General features: G+C 35.9%; 1 protein-coding gene across 2 annotated transcripts in view; it reads right to left on the bottom strand.

Annotated features, from left to right (window-relative positions):
* The window catches only part of USP53 (ubiquitin specific peptidase 53), a 63139-nt gene that overhangs the window by 35175 nt on the left and 4491 nt on the right, over positions 1-23473 (bottom strand). For both annotated transcript variants that reach the window (XM_026499247.4, XM_026499246.4), the window contains exons 2-4: positions 12375-13046; positions 6716-6808; positions 2090-2224 (exon numbers count right to left, since the gene is read on the bottom strand). In XM_026499247.4, the coding sequence (XP_026355032.2) occupies positions 2090-2224; positions 6716-6808; positions 12375-12518 (372 nt within the window). In that variant the 5' untranslated portion in view covers positions 12519-13046. The remainder of the gene's footprint in view (positions 1-2089; positions 2225-6715; positions 6809-12374; positions 13047-23473) is intronic.

Raw genomic sequence — 23473 nt, 5'->3', positions numbered from 1 at the left:
TTGTAATACAGATCGATACAGAGTATTCATTTCTTTAACAAATAATCCTTCTTTTTAGCAAAGCTTATCCAATGGATTCTTTTAAGTTGCTGACTTCCCCCTCCTCTGCCCTGGGAAATTTAAAACCATTCAATTATTTAAACATAAATTTCTAGGTATTCTATTAAATATCGTATCACATATTAGTACATTTCATTTAAGTGAAAATAAACTACAAAGTTTGGTATTGTACAAAATATATCTATATTTTAAGTAATTAATCAATTAGGAACACGAGAAATATGAAAAGCATATTTTATGACTACGTGTGCTGTTTCTGACACATTTTAATCAACATGGAAAGTATGCTAAGCAGTACGCTAGTCAAAGAGCTTTCCATCTGTCCAAGGAAACAGTAAAGACGCTCATTAAGGAAATGATAACAACAGGGGCGCCTGAGTGGCTCAGTCAGTTAAGCAGCCGACTCTTGGTATTGACTCAGGTCATGATCTCAGGGTCTTGGTATCAAACCTTGCATCATGCTCCACACTCAGTGGTGTGTCTGCTTGTGGATTCTCGCTCTCCCTCTGCCTCAGCCTCTCCCCCCAACTTGTGTGTCTGTGTATGCGTGCTCTCTCAAATAAATAAATCTTTTAAAAAATGATAATAACATATAAATGCCAAATGAATTTTACAGACAGTAAATTCTACAGAAATCCAGTGAATTCTGGGACACCCGGGTGGCTCAGTTGGTTAAGTGTCTGCCTTTGGCTCAGGTCATGATACTAGGGTCCTGGGATCGAGTCCCACATCAGGGTCCTTGCCCAGCAGGGAGCCTGCTTCTCCCCTGCCAGCTGCTCTCCCTGCTTGTACTCTCTCTCTGACAAATAAATAAAATCTTTTTAAAAAAAGAAAAAGAAAAAGAAATCCAGTGAATTTAAAAGACATACTTGAGGAATAGAACCACCTCATTAGGAGGGAAAATTCCAGGAGGAAATAAAGAGGTAAACTGGAGTTTAACAGTAAATGGCCTTAAATGTCAGAAGAGAGTCCAGATTTGAATCACAGGAATATCTGAAGGGCAAAGATTAATCTGAAGAAAATTTTATTAATCTGTTGGCCATTGAAAAACACTACAAGGGGATAGGCTGAATGAATACAAGTAAGGAGGCTTAAATGCTGAGAGTACGGGCCTGAACTAGTAGGACGTGGCTTCAGGGAAATAATGTGTCTTTCTGATGAAGGAATGTATTGAATTTGCCAAATAGATATAAGACTAAAAAAAAAAAATGGCTACCTCTTTAAATATAGGTAACATCTATAACACTGACACATTTAATAATCAACATATATATTTTAGAAGGTATGTAAGGTTTAGTTACTATTCAGAGGAATGCTCTACTTATCAATATGGTGGTAATGCAGAATCTTGGAACATCAGCCCCAGTCAGTGATTCTCAACCCAGAGTCAGGGGTGTATCAGAACTGCTGCCCCTAACAGCTGCCCACCAAGATCTGCTTCTCTCCCAAAGAGAATCATTGCATGTAATGAGAAATGCTACTGCTGGGAATGCACTGCACATATAAACCCTGCAGAGGCAGAACACTGACTTAAGTGATATAATTTATATTAAATGTTTGTGCTAATAAATAAATTTTACAATATTCCAGTAGTCTAATACCCAATAAAAATGACAGCCGCACAAATAAATCAAAAGTCAGGAGACACAGGGGCACCTGGGTGGCAGAGCGGTTAAGCGTCTGCCTTCGGCTCAGGGCGTGATCCTGGCGTTCTGGGATCGAGCCCCACATCAGGCTCCTCTGCTATGAGCCTGCTTCTTCCTCTCCCACTCCCCCTGCTTGTGTTCCCTCTCTCGCTGGCTGTCTCTATCTCTGTCAAATAAATAAATAAAATCTTTAAAAAAAAAAAAAAGTCAGGAGACACAGATGGACTTAAACTGAGCTCTGAAGGGCAGGTAAGACAGGGATCCAATGAGCAGTTATGACTCATTTCCACTGTTAGAAATTTATTTCTCATTCATTTCAAAATTCATATCATTTAAAGAAAACAAGCTAGTAGTCTGATTTAAGGATTATCAAAAATACTTACAAAGCACTCTGCAGCATCATCCATAAGGCCCAACTGAAATCGCTGCTCATCTTTGAAGCTCTCTGCTAGAGCATGTCTTATGTTATCCGAGGGAAGTGCTTTTTCTCGACTGTGCTGAAACTGTGCAAATATTGTCTGGAGATCAAGTACATCAGTAAGTTTACAGCCAACAACTAAAGACACACGTCAGTAATTTCATTATAACACAGTGAAACTCACAACACTATACCCAGAAACTAATAGTCTTTTGCTCTATTCCATATAAAGATTAATTATTTGTATCAGTAATGTATAGAAACGGTAGCCCCAGCCTCGAAATCAAATGTTAGTGTGCTCAGAATTAAATGAGTTCTCAGTTCCCATCCTCAGGGATTCTAATTGAGCATGCAGAAGTGAAGGCAGTTTTTAAACTGTTCCCCACGTAATTCTGATCCAAGTTGTTTAAGGAAGAGTTCTGAGAAAAGCTGCTATAAATCTAAAAGTATGCTATAGGAATTAAAATGATGTTAACCAAAAATAAATATATAATCACATAAAAGTTAGTAGAAACTCACTAGTCCTTAAAAAAAGTAGCTTGGGGCACCTGGGTGGCTCAGTCGGTTAAGTGTCTGCCTTCAGCTCAGGTCATGATCTCAGGGTTCTGGGATCGAGCCCCGCATCAGGCTCCCTGCTCAGTGGGGAATCTGCTTCTCCCCTTCCCTTTGCCCCTCCCCTGGCTCCTTCTCTATCAAATAAATAAATAAAATCTTAAAATCAAAAAAAGTAGCTTAAATGAACTTTTTTTTGTTTCTTCCTAAATAAACCTAAATAAATAAAAGAATTTTTGTTTCTTCCTAAATAAACCTCAGAAAACGACTAGCTCTGGTTTAAAAGTAAACAAAAATTAAATAACTTCAATGCAATGAAAATTTCCCACTAATTTGCCTTTAAAAACTGACACTGTACAATTTGCATGAAGTCAGAAATGATTACTTTTAATTTTTAAAGAAATTTTTTTTCAAATTATCAGTTTTCCTCACTTAGAGCATTATTTCTAAGCTAAGCTTAAGAAACAGTCGAAACATTCAAGAACATGTGATTATAGGTGCTAATCTGGTTTTCCATTTTCCTTACTGAATTTAAATAAGAAAAGCTTTTTTAATAAGTTCCAGTTATATGACAATCATCTTAGGTGGGGGAAAGTGGGGGGAAAAGAAGGTTTTCAGTGGCAACCCACCAAGTAAGGACTGGCCACACTGAATTCTTAATTAGCTCGAGGGATATGTCATCTCAAAAACTTTTTTTTTTTTCCACATCAATATATGGTAGTCGAGGAAAATATTTCAAAAAATCTGTTCCCACTACTGCGAGAAAACCTAATTTATAAATAAATAAAAAATTGAAGAATAAAGATGCCAAATGATAGTAGATATCCAGAACTATAATCTGTTAGCTATAATTACAAATATGAAAAAATAAAAATATTTTCAGATGTCATTTCTTATTTAGGTAATTAACTTTTCAACATAATGCTTAAGATATTAATCCTACACCTGAGTGTCACTCATTTGTCATCTGTTTTTTGACTGCTTAGTCTATGTGAGGCATCTTCACTAAAGGACAAAAACCCGCCCTCATGGGGCACACATTCTCGTTATAGTAAGGAGAAAGCAAGTAAGTATTATACAGTATGTCAGAATGTGATAAACACAATAGAGAAAAATAAAGAAATAAAACACGAGAGGAAAATAAAGTATTATAATAGAAATAGAGATAGTTGAGAGTAGGAAGGAGGTTAACTATCATCTAAGGCTAGTCAGGGAAGGTCTTATTGATGTCCTCATTTGAGGACTGGCATAAAGGAAACAGGGTGTTAGCCACAAAAACATGTAGAAGAAAAGCATTCTAGACAAAAGGAGTAACAATTAAAACAGTCAAAGATGCAAGCCAGCTCTGAGAAATTGCAAAAGGCAGCCAGTCTGGCTGAAGTGCAGGACCTGAGACAGAGAGACAGAGTGTGTGTGCGTGTGTGTGTTTTGGGTAGCTGGTGGGCAGTCAGGAAGGTGATTGTTCAAGGGTATGAAAGATTCAGGCTAGAAATTTTAACTATACTCGTTTTTTACAATTGGACAAAATATCCAAAATAGACTGTGGCATAAATAAAATGGGATACTGTAATTTGATCTAAGTTCATTCTTCATCCCCTAACAATAACCCTATTTTGCTATGTTCTAAAAAAGAGAATATAAAATTGCCTTCTTTGGTGATTTATATTCAGGAGTATAAGTCAAAATAAAGCAGGAAAATGGCTCTTTATTTTCTTGCATGTATGTGTGTGTATAAGAATATTCAATAATGTAAAAGAATGAAATGTTTATCCCTGAAACATGTTAATAAAATCTTAAATTCTTGGGCAAATTTTGAAGACATAAATGAGATGCTAATATATACATGACTCCCTGTTTCTGCCTTTGTCTCTCTTCTATTTATTCTCATTCAAGTAGCCAAAGTGATCTAGTCCAAACATTGTATCTAGTTAAAACAGATTATATCACTCTTCCACTCGAAACAATCCAGAGACTTCCTAAATCACTCAAGAGAAAAAGCCAAGGTCCTCACAAAGGCCTAGAAGGACCTACACAATATGGACCCCTGTTCCAGTTATTTACTGCTCCATAACAAAACACCACAAAACTTAGTTACTAAAAATAACATTTATTATGATTACAAATCACCAATTTTGGTGAGGACAGCTTGATTCTGCTACACTGGTAGTTATCTGGGACAGTTTGAATGCTGGGACCTAGACCATCTGAAGGTTGCTCACTTACATTGAGCAGGTGATGCTGTTGTTGGTGCTGCCTATCCGCTTAGACTTCTGCTTTAGCTGTGGTCAGCTTGGCTTCCTCACCTCATGATGGCTCACTCCCAAGAATGACACCCCAACAGACAGGTCCAGATGGAAACTTTATCACCTTTTCTAACCTAACCTAACCTCAGATGTCTGCAGCATCATTTCTGCCATTCTATTTGGTGGGAATGATTCCTTAAGGCCAGCCCATACCCACCTTTTGACAGGAAGAGTGCAGAAGAGGGGCATGTTGGTGGCTCGGCTGGTTAGGTGTCCAACTCTAGATTTCAGCTCAGGTCATGAGCTCAGGGCTGTGAGATCAAGCCCTGTCGGGCTTTGCCCTGGACCTGAAAGCCTGCCTAGGATTCTCTCTCTCCCTCTCTCTCTGCCCCTCCCCTGCTTGTGCTTTCTCTCTAAAAAAACAAAAAAGTGCAGAAGAATTTGCAGATATGTTTTATTTTATTTTTAAAGATTTTATCTATTTATTTATTTAGAGAGAGTCCAAGGGAGTGGGGGGAGGGAGAGAGAGAATCTCAAGCAGCTCCCCGCTGAGCACAGACCTCCAAGGTGAGGCTCCTTGATGTCATGACACTGAGATCATGACCCCAGCCAAAATCAAGAGTCTGATGCTTAACCAAATGAGTCACCTGCATGCCCCTGCAGACATGTTTTAAAATCACAACTCACCTTACTTCTGAGCTCACCTCTTATCACTCCCCCTTGCTCACAAAGCTTCTGCCACCCAGGTTTCCTTGAATGTGTCACGCACACTCATCTCAGGGCCTTTGCAGTTATTGTTTCCCTGCTTGCCTGGAATGCTTCACTCCATCATCTTTTCCAGGTAATGGTTTAAACCTTCCCAGTGAGGCTTTCCTGACTATTTAATACTCTTTATTCCATTTCCCTGATTTATTCCCCCCCCTTTGTAGTTATTATCATGTAACATACTTTATACTTTGCTTACTTATCTTTTCCTCCCCTTCAAGAATATAAGCTCAGGGGCGCCTGGGTGGCGCAGTTGTTAAGCGTCTGCCTTCAGCTCAGAGTGTGATCCCGGCGTTCTGGGATCGAGCCCCACGTCAGGCTCCTCTGCTGGGAGCCTGCTTCTTCCTCTCCCACTCCCCCTGCTTGTGTTCCCTGTCTCACTGGCTATCTCTCTCTCCATCAAATAAATAAATAAAATCTTTAAAAAAAAAAAAAAAAAGAATATAAGCTCCATGAGAACAGAAGTTTTATCACCTTGTTCACTGCAATACCAGTAACTACAGCAGTGCACAAAATTCAGTAGTAGTTCAAAATCCATTTCATAAAATGAATAAAGAATTGTTCCAAAATAATGAAAAATTAACATTCCTAACATGTCTATGCTATTTAGAATATTAATTTTAACTGTCCTTACATAAAAGTGGGAAAAAACCCACAAACTTGAATAAATCATACTTTAAGAATTCACCTTCAAAGCTCAAAGTCACTTGACAATGAACTTTATTTATTTATTTTTAAAAGATTTTATTTATTTATTTGACAGAGAGAGACAGCCGGCGAGAGAGGGAACACAAGCAGGGGGAGTGGGAGAGGAAGAAGCAGGCTCCTAGCAGAGGAGACTGATGTGGGGCTCGATCCCAGAACGCCAGGATCACGCCCTGAGCTGAAGGCAGACGCTTAACCGCTGTGCCACCCAGGCACCCCGACAATGAACTTTAATTTCAAATAAACTGACCAAATAAACTACCAAATAAAATTAATTTTTTGGTGAAATAATTAATAGTAATTTTTCAGTACTATTAAAAGATTACCTTCAATGCACAAAATATGCAGGCATCTCCCTGACAAACATGTCCAGTTAGAACCCGCAAGCTTCTTCGGAATATGTCCAATTGCCATAAAACCTAAAAAATTGTAAGAAAGAAGCTGAAGAAATACAGTAAAATTTTTCTCCCTATGATAAAAGATAGACCTGACTTAAATTGCAGAAGGCTAATAACTTCTTTTAATCTCTTGTGCACAATCCGACATATAAGCACTGAGACTAACAGCAACTATGAAACTGCTATATACATGTAGTGAATATATAAAAGAAGGATTTAGAAGATAAGAATATCTCTGACAGGCAGAGAGTTAAGAAAAAACTAATTCCTCAGTTAAGGATTTTATATGAACAGGAAACATGGGACACTGAATGGAGGACTTGGCAGTGAATGAAAGAGGAAGTGATTATAATACTTGGAACAGACTGAACTTTAGGAAGGAAATATAATTGGAGTTGAAAGCCAGGGTGTATCAAATACGGGTCAGTATGTAACAGCCAGAAAAAAAAGGTGAGCAAAGGCCTGTGGCCTTGTATGTTGACAAAGCAGTCAGCTGTGTGGTAATGGGGGGACAGTACGGTAAAAAGCATCAGTTAAGGAATAATATGAATATATTTGCTGCAATTATCCATTCATCATTTGCTACTAAAAGAAAAAAACAAACAAAAAACGCTAATTGTTTAAATAAAATCTGTCCAGTATTTAAAATCATTCTAAAAAAATCTGAAAACTATGAAATGGGGATAATTTTGCCTGCCTCATGGCGTTCCTGTAAGGATTAAACAATATGTACTAATACATAAAGTGCTTAGAGGAGTGCCCAGTACATAACTGGCATGCAAAGAACACCAGCTGCTATTTGTTGCTGTGATCACTATTACAACAAACAGATCTCCAAGTTCCCCTATATCTTTTGATCATTTCCTCAAATAATATAACTTAGAAAATCCATTCATGATCTCTCATTTCTCCCAACTAGAAACAAAGATTAAGAAAAACAAATGATTTTAATAAATATCCTGTATTTTCAATTACTCAATAACTAAAGGCCATTTCAGAATTTCCCTTTGACAGCTGCTTTTTCTTAAAGAAAACTAATAGGATCCACTTATTTATCACAAATAATTCAGTGTTTTTTGCAAAGCACTTGAAAATGTTTAATGATTTTCTTACACATCATACATATCTGATTATACCATAAAACACATGCCATTGGAATTCATTCATCTGTCAAGATGAAGACCAGGATAGCACAACCTTGGGAAGCAGCATAGCACTGTGCTTAGTAACACAACATTTGAAGGCAGACTGCCTGGGTATTAATTCTGGATTTATTGCTTACCAGCTCTTGGGTTGACTTGAGCAAAATATTTTCTGAAACTCAATTTTCTCATCAGTAAAGTGAAGATTAAAGCAGTACTTACCTCTTAGGATTGTTTTAAGAATTAGATTAGAGAGAACACATAGTGTTCAGGTAAGTACCAACACAAGTAAGAACAGAATAAATGCTAGGTATTAAAGATTATAACGTTGCTTTTAACTTAGAGAATTTAAAACCGCACCATATGTCATCACTACTTAATTATAGTTATGTCAGATAAAATTCTAAAATATTCAGTCAAAAGAGAGTAACCTCCATAATCTGTTTATAAGGCCAGTGAAGTGACTCTTCAAATGTAACTGGAATGTTTTCTGGATTAGCAAAATGTTTAAGTTATGCTGGATCCAAACTACAGAAAATATATTTTGACTTCTCTATACATTATTCAGTATAATAGTTTATCCCCCCTTTTAACAAATCCATATCAAAAGTTATTCTAAATATTAATCCTTATCCTACTTCATTTTAAAATGTTGATTACAAACAACCAATGGGTAGACAAATTGAAGAAAAAATTTAAGTAAAATCTAGCCATTTGCACCAACATGGATGGAACTAGAGGGCATAATGCTAAGTGAAATAAGTCAGTCAAAGAAAGACAAATAGCATATGATTTTACTCATATATGGAATTTAGGAAACAAAACAAATGAACAAACAAGGAAAAAAGAGCCAAACAAAAAAAAAGACTTTTAAATAGTCTGGGGGATGGGAAGAGTACACTCATCTTGATGAACACTGAGAAATGTACAGAACTGTTCAATCACTATATTGTACATCTGAAACTAATACAATACTGCGTGTTATTTACACATGAATAATAAAAAGACGGGGGAAAAAAGTGCTCAGAAATATGAGGGGGGGGGACCCTTGGGATAAATGAAAATGGAAGCACAACTTTACAAAATGTATGGGGTACAGCAAAAGCAGTTCTAAGAAGGAAGTCCATGACAATACAGGCCTACCTCAAGAAACAAGAAAAGTCCAAATAAACAAACTAACTTTACATGTAAAGACTCTAGAAAAAGAAGAACAAAGCCCAAAGTTAGCAGAAGGAAGGAAATAATAAAAATCAGAGTAGAAATAAATGAGAGACTTAAAAAAAGAAAATTAGAAAAGAACAGTGAAACTAAAAGCTGGTTCTTTGAAAAGATAAAAGCAACAAACCTTCCACCAGACTCATCAGGAGAAAAAGAGACAACCCAAATAAATAAAATCAGAAATGCAGAAGTTACAACTGACACCACAGAAATATAAAGGATCCTAAGGGACTACTACAAATAATAATAGGCCAACAAACTGAAAAACCTAGAAGAAATGGATAAATTCCTAGAAAAAAAACACAGTTATGTTTTCTAAGACCAAACCACAAAGAAATAGGAAATCTGAACAGAATGATTACAAGTAATGAAATTGAATCAGTAATTTAAAAACTTCCCCCAAACAAAAGTCCAGGATCAGACAGTTTCACAGGTGAATTCTACTAATCATTTAAAGAGTTGGTAATTATCCTTCTCAAATTATTCCAAAAAATTAAAGAGGGAAAAACACTTGCAAACTCATTTTACAAGGCCAACATTACCCTGATATCAAAACCAGAAAAAAAATGAACATTCCATTGATCTTTACCATGAAGGTTATTTATTAACATTTCTGCTGCTCCAATGTCCACAATAGCTAAATCGTGGAAGGAGCCGAGATGCCCTGCAACAGATGACTGGATTAAGAAGTTGTGGTCCATATATACAATGGAATATTACTCAGCAATCAGAAAGAATGAGTTCTCAACATTTGCTACAACATGGACGGCACTGGAGGAGATAATGCTTAGTGAAATAAGTCAAGCAGAGAAAGACAACTATCATATGATTTCTCTCATCTATGGAACATAAGAACTAGAATGATCAGTAGGGGAAGAAAGGGATAAAGGAAGGGGGGGTAATCAGAAGGGGGAATGAAACATGAAAGACTATGGACTATGAGAAACAAACTGAGGGCTACAGAGGGGAGGGGGGTGGGGGAATGGGATAGACCGGTGATGGGTAGTAAGGAGGGCACATATTGCATGGTGCACTGGGTGTTATACACAACTAATGAATCATCGAGCCTTACATCGAAAACCGGGGATGTACTGTATGGTGACTAACATAATATAATAAAAAATCATTATTAATTAAAAAAATAAAATAAAAAAAAAAAAATAAAAAACCAAAATCTTAAAAAAAAAAAATAAATAAAAAAAAAAAAAATAAAATAAAAAGCAAGGCTATCTTCCAAAGTCGCTTTCCAAAAAAAAAAAAAAAAAAACATTTCTGCTGCTCATCATTCCTTTATGTAAATTCAGCATTCCATCTGGTATCATTTACTCTCCTTGAAGGACCTTTTTAAACATTTTTTATAGGTCAGGTCTGTTGTTGGTGAGTTCTTTTAGCTTTTGTGTTTCTGGAAAAAAGTGTTTCACTTTTGTTTTTGAAAGACATTTTTGCTCATTAAAGAAGTCTAAGTTGGCAGTTTTTCCCTTTCAGTACTTTAAAGATTTTGGTCCTTTGACTTCTAGCTTGCATTATTTCTAGTGAAAAACTGTTGTCATTCTTTGTCTTCTGTAGGTAACGTGTCCTTTTTCTCTGGCTCCTTTTAAGATTTCTCTTTTTCACTACTTCAAAGCAACTTGATATTGATGTGTCTTGACATAGTTTTCTTCATGCTTCTTGTGTTTGAGTTTATTGGGCACCTTAGATCTGTGGATTTATAATTTTAATAAAATTTGGAAAGTCTTTGGCCATTATTTCCTCAAATTTTTCTGTCTCTCTCCTCATTTGAGGGACTGCAGTTATATATAGTTGGTTGTCTGAGGTTGTTCCACAGCTCACTTATGCTCAATACACACACATACACACACGAATTTATATATATATTTTCCAATGATATCATCATTGGACTACTTCTCCATTTTCTTTACCATGTAAGTGTCCTTACTCAGAATTTTCTGTTATAACATGCTTTTCGTCTCACTAACTACACACAGCATTTTGGGAGCCAAAGAAAAGGACAGAAATAGAGAGAAATATATAAACAAAAAGAACTGGAAAAGGGTTAACAGAAAAAGATTTAAAGTGATAGAAGCCCTTTATCACAGCCTGATTTAAACAAAAGCATTAATTCCAAGTCTTTTGGTATACAGTATTTGCCTAAATCCAGTGCTGTTCAATAAATATTTTCCTGCACTTCTCATAGCACTTAATGCCAGTAGGATCTTTTGGCTATGGCAGAACAGTGACTGCCATTTAAGGGTCCCAATGTATATTAGAATGCCAATTAGATCTCTTTCCCTGGATGAATTACAGAACTTTCAAGTTTGACATCTGTCCCAGACAGAGGACAACTGGGAAAACAAGTCTGAGTCAGATGTCTGAGCACATATGTTCATTTATATATGAGTTAATTAACCAATATTTCTCTTTCTACTCTGTTTTCAGGAGGAAAAAAAAAAGCAACAGAAAATATCTAAGAGTGATTTATTTTAAATAAATTCTTTTAAGGTATATTCTACAGTCAATAGAATAACATTCCAATATTCTAAATCTTCCTCATCCTTAGTACTACTATACAGTCAATGGTCAGAAAGACATAGGATCCTACAAAATCTGGAACTACTGAATAAAAACTACATCTTATATAAGAAAGGATATTTACCTAAAGAAGAAAAGCAGGTTAGCACATACTTGTTAATTAAAAGAATTTCAACAAGGATTGGAGTAAAATGGAATAATCTTCAATTCCACTAAAACAGTGGTGTCCAAATATGATTCCAGAGAAGCGATTTAAGGCCACAGTGGAGGCTGAAGGAAGTTTGAGTCCTGAGAATTAAAACTGCATTCTCTTTCAACCCATGCTATCTATGGGGATTCTACCGGATTCCTTAAAAAAAAAGGGGGGGGGGGCAGGTAGATTACCTGATTCAAAGAAATTATTTTATGTATTTTAGAAACATAATTTTAATTTACTAAGTAAACATTTTAAGTCAAAAGATTTTATATCATAGTGACACATTATTGTTGCAAAAACCCCTCCCATTTATATTAAATAATATCTATTTCTGTTTATAATAAAAAACCAAAATCCCAAGCCAAAATATTTTTGATACCATTAAAAGTGATATTAAAAAGTCATTCCAGGCAATAACTTTATTCTTAGACTATAAGAAACATTAAACAAAGGATTTCCTGAAAAGAACTTTTGTAAATTTAACAAGAAATCACGGTCTCACCTGTACAGCACTATTAAGAAAGCAGCTGTTTTGTCCCGGTTCATTTAACAAGCCTTTGGTAGGAGCTAGGGATAGCATACTTCCAGGCTGATAAACTTTTCCAAGATTGCCACCAGGTTTCCGTAAGAATTTTACCCATGCCATTTTCAAGAAAATTTGTTTACATTAAAGCTAAGAATTATATATTTATGTGATATTTCTGATGATAAAAGGGATGATGTCTTGAATTGTCCACTTAAATTCACTGCAGTCAGTTACAGTAACATAAGTCTCCAAGTCCATATCTTTCCTGATGCTGTAAATTTTTGACGACTTTGTCAAGCAAAAATGGGGTACATAAACATTGAAGTTCTAAAAAAGAAATCTTAAAGATTTTTATATGCATTAAATTTTATAAGAGAGTTGTATAGTTAAGGTAAAAAAGATTTTTTTTTAAACTGCTAAAAACAATATTGATGAACAAATAATTTTCTTTAAAGCACAAGCCATTTGTCTTGATGGTTTAAAAAACAGATGATACAAAAAGATGTTGAGTTCGCATCTGGCATGATTCCTTTGGTCATTTGTTTGTTTTCCTTATGTTTTTTTAGTAAGAAAGAAGACTCTCTCTTTCACAGGTGAAGTTATCAAAGCTGGCTCCATATTTCTTATCAATGTGACCCCAAAGCAAATCTACAAGAAAGAAAATAAATGTTTAAATAAAAGCAAAGTTTAATCAAGAAACAAGAAAATTCCTACTTTACTATTTGAACACAAATACTGAATATATAATCATAAAAGGACTATAACTAATAATGTTCTAAAATATAAAAATGAAAACATTATTCTTCATTAAATATTTTAAAAAATATCAATGTGACATCAATCACTACCTACTTGAAGATTTCAGTGGTCATTGGTTTCATAAGGAAAATATTCTAGAGAAAACTGTAATTAATAGATCTCAGGTAGTATTTTAAAAGTACTAACTTTGTTGTCAACACTAAATTGCTTTGTTTGTTAAAACAAATACACGTACAGAGACTCTATGTTGTTACCTGTATGGCACAGAATCATATTATTTTTCCAAGAAACTCTGTTGATTTTACATAAATTGGTATGCATTAAAACTCAGAAGGAACTTTAAACTGATAAACAAATCTTAATGAACTTAGTCAAGTAAATTTCTACACTATTTCACAAATGCATGCTCCTGAGTAAAAGGACTTTAAACTTCATTAAAAACAAGTATTACTAACAAAGTCTTGTTTAACCAATTAAATTTCCTTCCTATTATTCATTCACTCAACAAACATTTACTGAGCCAGGTACTGTGCCAGGCACTGGACTAATTTAATAATGAGGAAAGGCAGACATTAATACAATAAATAATAAATTGTAACTTGTACTGGAAGAGTTATGTGGTGAGTGCGAACAGAAAAACAATGCAAGGAAAGAGGATGGGAAATGCATATAATGCAAGAGAGTTTGCACTTTTAAATAGGATAGTCACAGAAAATCTAATTGAGCAGGTTACATTTGCACAAATATTTGAAGGAGGTGAAGATGCCACTTGGGAGAAGGCGTTTCTAGTAGAGTGAATAGCATGCTTGGCATGTTGGAAAAATAGTAAGCAGCCCAACGTGGCATGAGAAATATAAACAGAGGAGAGAAGATGAAAAGGAGGGAAGGGAAACAGATCATATGGGGGTACTGAAAGCCCTCTGTAAGGACTTCAGCTTTAAACTCTTTTAAAGTCATGAGCTTCATTTTCACAGCAAAAAAGATAAGACAGAATGGCACAGAGCAGTTCAATACCATTGGTCAAATACCCACCAAGACAGGAAAGCACTGAGGAATAAAGAAGCATCTTACCTAAACAATTAAAGTCGGGGCTTGTTTCCAGCCCCACATATTAGCTCATCTCACCTATTAGCTGTTTACTCTTAGGGAAAACCTTGTCCTCTCTGATTTATAGCTTCTTCATCTATAAAATGGGGACAAAATAATAGCCCCACTTAACAGAGGTTAAATGTTTCAGGAATTCTAAAATGCTATACTCTGTTGTTTTCTTTTTATTTTAACTCTGAGGGGTTGCAACCGTCTCTAAAATGATCTAAATGATTCCCAAACCTCCCATACAAATTAAGTTTTTAATAAATCCATAATTTAACAACATTAAGGGAGCTCTATATTGGTAGTAAGTTTGTATTTTTAATGAAAGAATCCTTTTGAAATGATATTCTTTCATCATTTACTGGGCACCAGGTTTGTACCACGAACTGTCCTAAGGTGTATGAAACAATCCCTACCTTAACTGAGCTTAGTTTGGTGAAAGGCAAAGACACGACCAGATAATTTAAAAATACGGTGGCTCCCATTCTTGTGCCAGACGTTAAACTAGTATATGCTTCTGGTTCCCTACCTCCAGCCAAGTCTGGAGATTACACAAAAGAAGCCTTAAGGACACCAAAAGTAACTGGCTTCTAAAGCGGGAGGGAAACAGTAGCTAAGAAATAGAGAGGGCCAAGGGTTACAGACGGGAAAAGATCTTTCTAGTTAAGACCTTTTCCATTCCTCACATTTCTCTGGGCAGAGAATTCCCACCCCACACAATGCAATGAAACAGGAAAGTTCAGCTACCACCCTACTGCCATCTGGAGGGTAAGGGAGATTGTAACAGCAGAAAAGCATTAGATCACAGCCAGTTTGGGAAATGATAACATGTACGGGTACGTGCAAGGCTGCTATGTGTTCTGCCCTCACCCCTACTTCACAAATAGAACAGAGGACAGTAGGATCTGGAGAAGATCATGCTGCTAGGCACAGAAACAGAAAGTTCTTTTTGGAACCAAAGCTCAAGGTGCATCCATCACTCCAAATTAAGCCCCTCTACTCAGATCCCACCTCTACTCACTGAAATCATCTGAAGAAACACAAATGAGAGTCTAGTGCTTTCACCCTTCTCATGTAAATATTACTAATTTGTAACTTGGTACTCCAAGAAAAAGAGAACCAGACACTTGAGGACGATTAGTTCTGTGAAACAAAGGCAAACTGAACATTCTATAACACAGAAAACAGAGTGAAAAGACCAAACGGAACACAAATTTAAAATAAACTTAATAAATATCCACCAATTGAATATGGCAATTTTTTAAAAAAATTACTGAAATTTTGTAAAAGAAAGAGTCAACGAGCAAAATGAATAGAAGCAAAAACCATATTAATGAGCAGTAAGTACAGGTCAGGAAATTTTCTTACAAAGCACTGACAAAGGAATAAAAAAGTGGAAAATATAAACATTTTGAAAACGTTAAGAGGCATGTTTGAAATCAATACTATCTAAAAGGATTCCCAGAAAGAGGATAAAGTAAATAGTTTTAGAAATGACAAAGATTTTTCCAGAATTAAAGACCAAAAAACTCAAAGAGACAAAGAAAATAGATAAAAAAAAAAAAATCAAAACATGATGTGGGGAAGGAATTAGGATGAAAATGATGAAGTCTTAGACTGAAAAGAAAGAAAAAGAGATTTTCAAGCCCATTTATAAGCAAACAATAGGAAAATAAATCCAAAAGTAAACTTTTATAAAAACTAATATAAAATCTTCACAAGCCTGATTAAAGATAGAAAGGAAAAACACCAAAGAAATTGATAAATAGGAAATGACCACACATACTTAAGCAATCAAAAGAACAGTAAGAGTATGACTTAAGTCTTAGGGCAATAACTTTTAAAATCTAAAGGAATAGGTAATTTCCCAGCAAAATACAAATTAACAAAATTAACCCAAGAAAAAACAGAAAACATTTTTAAAATCTAGAATAATGTGGAAACAAAAGTTCTCCCATTGAAAAAGTCATCTGGGGCACCTGGGTGGCTCAGTCCTTAAACGTCTGCCTATGACTCGGGGCGTAATCCCAGGGTCCTGGGATTGAGCCCCAGCATTGGGCTCCCTGCTCCGCTGGGAGCCTGCTTGCTCCTCTCCCACTCCCCCTGCTTGTGTTCCTTCTCTCGTTGGCTGTCTCCGTCAAATAAATAAATAAAATCTTAAAAAAAAAAAAAAGAAAGAAAGAAAAAGTCATCTGGATCAGATGGATTCGAAGCTCAATTTTATCTAAATGTTAAAGAATTGTTAATTCTAACATATTGTTGCAGGTCAGAGGGAAAATAATTACACAAAGTATCCCAAATCATTTCATGAAGCTAACATAACTTTAATATCAAAACATGATAAACCTCAGACTAATGTGACTTGGATTCAAAACTGTAAGTAAAGTGCTAGCAAACATAATCTATCAATGTGTCAAAAGAATAATGTGCACTATTCAAAAGAATAATAATCAAGGAGGGTTTATTCCAGGAATGCAAATGTGATTCTATATTTATTCTTTCAATAAATACTTGGGAGGTTATGCAGAAAAGAGCTAACACAGCAATGTTCATAATAGCTGAAAGGTGGAAACAACCCAAATGTTCATCAACTAATGAATGGATAAATGACATAAAGTATGAGTATGTGTGTATACATATTCATACAATGGAATATTATTCAGCCATACAAAGAAATGAAGTACTTTTACATGCTACTTCATATGGATGAACATTGAAAACATTCTGCTAAGTGAAAGAAGTCAGGAAGGACCACATGTTACGATTCCATTCATACAAAATGTCCAGAACAGAGAAATCTACAGACACAGCGAGTAGATTAGTGGTTGCTTGGACTGGAGAAATGGGGCTATAGAAATGAGAAGGGAAGAGTGAGAGCTAAAGGGTATAGGAATTCTTTTTTTTTTTTTTTTAACATTTTAATAAACAAGGATTCTTTCTGAGGCGATGAAAATGTTCTAAAGTTGTGTTGATAGGTTTACCTTCCTGTAAATATACTAAAAACCACTGAATTGTACTCTTTCAATGAGTGAATTGTATGACATGTGAATTATATTTCAACAAAGTTACTTAAGAAACAAGAAAAAGGGAAGGACAATATAGCAGGCCAGAGATTGCTATCCTTAGGAAGCCTGCCTGCAAGGTTTTATTTAGGCTTTTAGAATTTAAATTTTTGGGAGGATTCCCACCACAAAACTAGTAAGATTGGTCACTGTACCTAAACTATGCAAACTATGTGGTTTATCCTGAACACCTGCTTTCCTTCTGGAAGTCTGGAATTTTGATAACATTTGAGGTAGAGGATAACTATGTGACCACTTTCCAATAAAAAATTTATGGACTGAGTCTCTAAACAGCTTTCTGATAGACTGCATTTTACATAATGTCACCACAATTTGTTGCTGGAGGAATTTGTGTGTTTCATGTGACTGTAATGGAAGAAAACTATGAGAAACTTGTGCCTGATTTCCACCAAACTTTGCCCCATGACCCTTCTCCATTTGCTGATTTCGCTTTATTTCCTTTTGCTATAATTAATAAAGCATAGCAGTAAGTACGACTACATGCCGAGTGCTCAAAATTCCAAAAAATCACCAAACCTAGGAATGTCAGGAATCTTGGAGACCTCAACATAGAGGCATTATGAAAGTAATTAAGAGGTAATTTGTTTCCATCAGCTGGCAAAAACTTAAAAGAATCACTGTTGGTGGAGATAAATGGAAAGAGGTACTTTCCCTTACTGTTGACTAATAAAAAATGTAATTATACTATAATACCCTTGTAGCAATATTATGTCAACCTGGCAACAACTGTTAAAATTAAAAACACACTTCAATCTAAAAACCGCAATACTGAGAATCTATGCCTCCCTCCAAAAGTTACTACCTTATTGAGATATAGTTGGTAGGTGCAATAAGTAAGGAAATAAACAAAATGAATGTCCATAAATAGGGGCATAATTATATAACAGGGTGTTTCTGAATGACAAAGGCAAAATGCAGAAATGTAATATAATCCTATTTTGGTAAAAGAATATATGTGAAAAAAATACATATGCTTTATATGAACATCTGAGCTAGGAGGAGTGTGTACATGTCTTGTTAAAATGGGGATGGACAGCCAAGCTTGAAATAGAAGTGAAAAAAAACAAAGCCTGCACTAAAAAAAACTATATATGTATATTAGTTACATTTATGCATTATATGTTATGTATGTGTACATACACACAAATATAAAATTAAAATGATATACCAGAAAAGTATAAAACAAAAGAAATTTGATGTAGCAATTTTAGGGTAAGACAAAATTGACTGAATAAAAATGCAACTGATCTCTGTATGTTCATTTTTGTATCCTGCAACTTTACTGAATTCAAGTATTAGTTCTAACAGGTTTTGGTGGAGTCTCTGGGTTTCCACATATAATATAATGTTATCTGCCAATAACGATAGTTTTACTTCTTCCTTTCCTATTTGGATATCATTTATTTTTCTTGACTAATTGCACTGTCTACGGCTTCCAGTGCTATGTTGAATAGATGTGGTGAGAGTGGGCACTCCTGTTTTGTGTCTGATTCTAGAGGAAGAGCTTTTGACTTTTCACAGTTTAGAATGATGTTAGCAGTGGGCCTGTCATATGTGGCTTTTATTATATTGAGACACATTCCCTCTATACCCATTTTGTTAAGAATTTTCATATTGAAGGGATATTGAATTTTGTTAAATGCTTCTTCTGCATCTAATCTTTCCTTCTCTTAATGTGGTATATGACATTTATTGATTTGCAAATACTGAACCATCCTTGCATGCCAGGGGTAAATCCCACTTGTTATGGTATATGATCCTTCCAAAGTGTTACTGAATTTGGTTTGCTAATATTTTGTTGAGAACTTTTCCATTTATATTCTTCAGGGATATTGGCCTGTACTTTCTTTTCTTGTAATGTCCTATTTATCTTTGGTATCAGGATAAAGCTGGCCTCATAAAATGAGTTTGGAAGTGTTCCCTTCTCTTCAATTTAAAAGTGAACATTAAGCTATAAAACAAGTTGAATTATGTCCACCAAATGGTATATTAAAGTCCTAACCTCCAGTGCCTGTGAACATTTGGAAATAGGGCTTTTGCAGATGTAATCAGGTTAAGATGAAGTCATCAGGGTGGCCCTAATCCAGTAAGACTAGCACTTATCATTAGAAGAAGAGACAGAAACACAGAGAATACTGTTTAATGACAGACAGGGGTTAGAGTGATACAGCTACAAGCCCGGGAACACCAAGGATTGACAGCCACCACCAGAAGCTAGAAAGGGGAAAAGAAGGCTTCTGCTCAGAGCCCTTGAAAGAAACCCACTCTGCCAAACCTTGATTTTGGACTTCTAAGCCTCCAGAGCTGTGAGAGAATAAATTTCTATTATTTTATGCCATCCAGTTGGTTGTACTTCATTACAGCAGCCCTAGAAAACTAATATAATAGCTGATAAAGCCATGAGACTTCTTTGTTCTTTTACATTTATTGGATTTTGTTTTGGCTTAAAATAGAATATTATATAGATTTTTAAAACAACATAGAAGTACTACATAAAGAAAATTAGAAATATCCATAATCCTACTGAAGTGCAGAACTATTGCTAATAAAGCTATGGAAATATATTCTGGCCTAGCCATTAAACTGTAAAGTAAAATTTCATTTTAACATCTTTTCACTAATAAGAAATAGAGTTACTCAAGGATACACTGAAGACTTTTTACAGATATACTACAACAGTTCATCTAACTAGTGAAAGTATTTAAGGTTTCACTTTTGATAACTAGATAACAAGGTAAAGATGCATAGCAAGTTGAAGTAATTAAAATCTAATTCATTATAGAAGTATCTTTCACTTTTATAAGTTGAAGGATTAGAATAAAGAAGATATAATTGCAGAATAAATGTCCTTTGACATACAAAACCACTGTTACTCTACAAATGGAGGTATTGGAGAAGAGTGTACCAGAAAATTTATAAAACAAAGACAGAAAATGAGATTAAAGTAGTAAGAAAATACTGTACCACCACCAAAAAACCAGCAAATTTTAAGTAATTTTCAATGTTCTGCACTTTTTTGCTCTATTTCTTTTTGTCCAAAAAAGAACTATGTTTACCTCTTATGGCTTTTACCTACTTCCTAGTTCCCACTGGTAGCTAACTAGAGAAAGACATGAGTTCATGTGTATCCAGAATATAGAATATGAACATTAAAGACAATGGATTATAGCAATCTCCTTTAGGATATCATCTCCAGAAGAGAATTACACCAAAGCAGGCATAACCTAACTTTTCTTTGTCTTGACAAAGCCCAAAACTGAACTCTTGCTTTATCTATACCTTCCTTCCCCATCTCAGTTGATGGTAACTTTTTCTTTCCAGTAGCTCAGAAAAAATATCTTGGAATGATCTTTCACTCTTCTTTCTCACATATCTCTGTTAGAATGTGACCAATTCTCACCACCTCCACTTCTACTATTCTTGTCTTACCCATCTTCAAATCTTGCCTGGATTGCTAGAATAGCCTCTTAATTGTCTCCTAGCTTCTGCCCTTACCCTTCAAAATCTAACCTCAAGAATAGACAAAAAGATACTTCTAAAATAAATTCATAATGTCATCCCTCTCCTTATAACCTTTCTTCTTTCTTTCTTTCTTTCTTTCTTTCTTTCTTTCTTTCTTTCTTTCTTTCCTTTCTCTTTCTTTCTTTTAAAAAGATTTGATTTATTTATTTGACAGAGAGAGACAGCGAGTGAGAGAGGGAACACAAGCAGGGGGAGTGGGAGAGGAAGAAGCAGGCTCCTAGCGGAGGAGCCTGATGTGGGGCTCAATCCCTGAACGCCGGGATCACTCCCTGAGCTGAAGGCAGACGCTAAACAACTGCGCCACCCAGGCGCCCCAATACTTATAACCTTTCAATGGGTCTTTATTACATTCAGATTAAAACCCAAAAAGTCTTTATAATGGCCTGCAAGGCCCTGTACTACCTGCTAAAGTAAAAACCATCTTCTTCTGACAGCACTTGAGACCAGATGTGTTTTTCCACAAGCCATTCTCCAATTCTCAGTGGACACCAAGAGGGTGTCCTACAATTTCACTCCATTTTGACACTATCTACCTGAAGTTAGTGTTAGATCCCAAGTCAAGGGCTCAGTCCCACAAGACCATCCCTCCCACTTCAGACACTGATCGCATGTCCCACACGTCCCACGTTGTCACTTGTACTTCTGGTCAATCGCCTATAATTTGGGGGTTGCCACAACCTTTTCCATGGATGATTAATTTGATTAATTTGATAGCATGGCTCACAGAACTCAGCTTGCTGACTAGACTTTGGGTTTATTATAAAAATATACTCAGAAACAGCCAGATGGAAGAGATGCGTAGGGCAAAGAATGTGGGAGGGGACATGGAGTGTCCATGCCCTCTCTAGACATATTACCCTCTCAGCATCTCCACGTGTACACCAACCCAAAAGCTTTCCAAATGCCTTCAGTTAGGACTTTTTTTTAAAGATTGTATTTATTTATTTGACAGAGAGGGAGAGAGAGAGTGCGCACAAGCAAGGGGATAGGCAGACAGAGGGAGAGGGAGAAGCAGGCTTCCTGCTGAGCAAGGAGCCTGGCATGGGGCTCAATCCCAGGACCCTGGGGTCATGACTTGGGCCAGAAGGCAGACACTAAACAGACCAGGAGCACCCAGTTAGGATTTTTTATGGAGGCTTCATTACATAGGCAAAACTGATTAAATCACTGGCCATTAGTGATTAGCTCAACCTTCACCACACTCTCCTCCCAGGATGTGGAGGAAGGTGGGCAAGCTGAAAGTTCAATTCCTCTAATCACAGTTGGTTCCCCTGGCAACCAGCCCCCATCCAGGAACCCCCAACAGCAGTCATCTCATTAGCATGCAAAAAAAAAAAATCACTTTCAGAGATGCTCCAAGGGTTTTAGGAGCTGTATGTCAAGAAATGGGGCCAGAGTCCAAATATAAATTTCTTACTGTGTCACACCTGCCCATCCCCTCATCTTCATCTCTAACTACTTTCCCTTTATTTTCTCTATTGCCATTGTATCAGCCTCCTTCTTATTTCTGAATACACTATGCAAACACCTGCTTTAAAGTCCCTACTCTGGCTATTCTTCTGCCTGGAATATACCTCCCCTTGATGCACACATGGCGTCTCCCTGGCTCCCTTCATGACTGCTTTCTTCAAAAATCACCTTCTAAATGAGGCCTATACTGATTTAAATTTGCAATCCATCACAACCTCCACCCCACACTCCCAATCCCCCTTACCATGCTCTACCTTTTCTTTTCTACTTGGCATTCATCACCATCTTATATGCTATATAATTGACTTATTAGGATTATTATTGTTTCTCCTCACAATCATCTTAGAATGTAAAGTGAATCCCAGACATGTAAACCAGTACCCAATACACGGTTAAGTACTCATTAAATACTTACTGAAGGAAGTTCAGGAAGTGAAGTGAAACCTTAATGAACAAATTAGTGTTCCTAACAAAGATGACCTAGGCAATCAGAGTTCAGGACAATTTCCCACCATCTGGCAGCTAGGTTAAGGAGGTAGGATTATTTCAGGCCTGTACAGCATACTATATAGAAGGAAAAATCTTTTAGGGTTCAAATAGCCTGCTTGCCTAAAAACAGGGAAGGCCACCATGAGAGGGGCAAGAGTTTATTATGCAGGCTAAGAAGTTTCGAAGATGCCAAGGCATAAAGTGTCTGGTGGACAAAGAATGCCCTGATAGGTTCTTGACAAGGATGGAATCTGTGGTCTGATACTGACCTCATGTGCCCAATTATTTCTTCCACCTCTGATAAAGTTTCCAGTGGCACAGAACATTACTCAACTATTCAATCATTAAAATCATATCAGTTACATAATCTATAATCATAATTACATAAAAGGTCATAGTTATAAGTACCATAAACCATGTATAAAATACCTAATATATGCCCAAAATATAGTAGGCATTCAGTAAATGTAAGCTAATTATAATGATAGCAACAACACTATCTTTGAAGTAAAATTATTTTTAATAATATAAACATCTGAACAGAAAGGAAAAGCTGTATCATGATATTTTATATCTCATTTTGCTATCTTTCTCCATTTCCTTAAACTGATTTATCAATCTTGACTATAGCCTTAGTTAGATCAGATATATTGCACGATA

The sequence above is a fragment of the Ursus arctos genome, unplaced genomic scaffold (assembly GCF_023065955.2).
Source record: "Ursus arctos isolate Adak ecotype North America unplaced genomic scaffold, UrsArc2.0 scaffold_11, whole genome shotgun sequence".
In the NCBI taxonomy this organism is placed as follows: domain Eukaryota; kingdom Metazoa; phylum Chordata; class Mammalia; order Carnivora; family Ursidae; genus Ursus; species Ursus arctos.
This window is presented reverse-complemented; position numbering and strand designations above follow the sequence as displayed.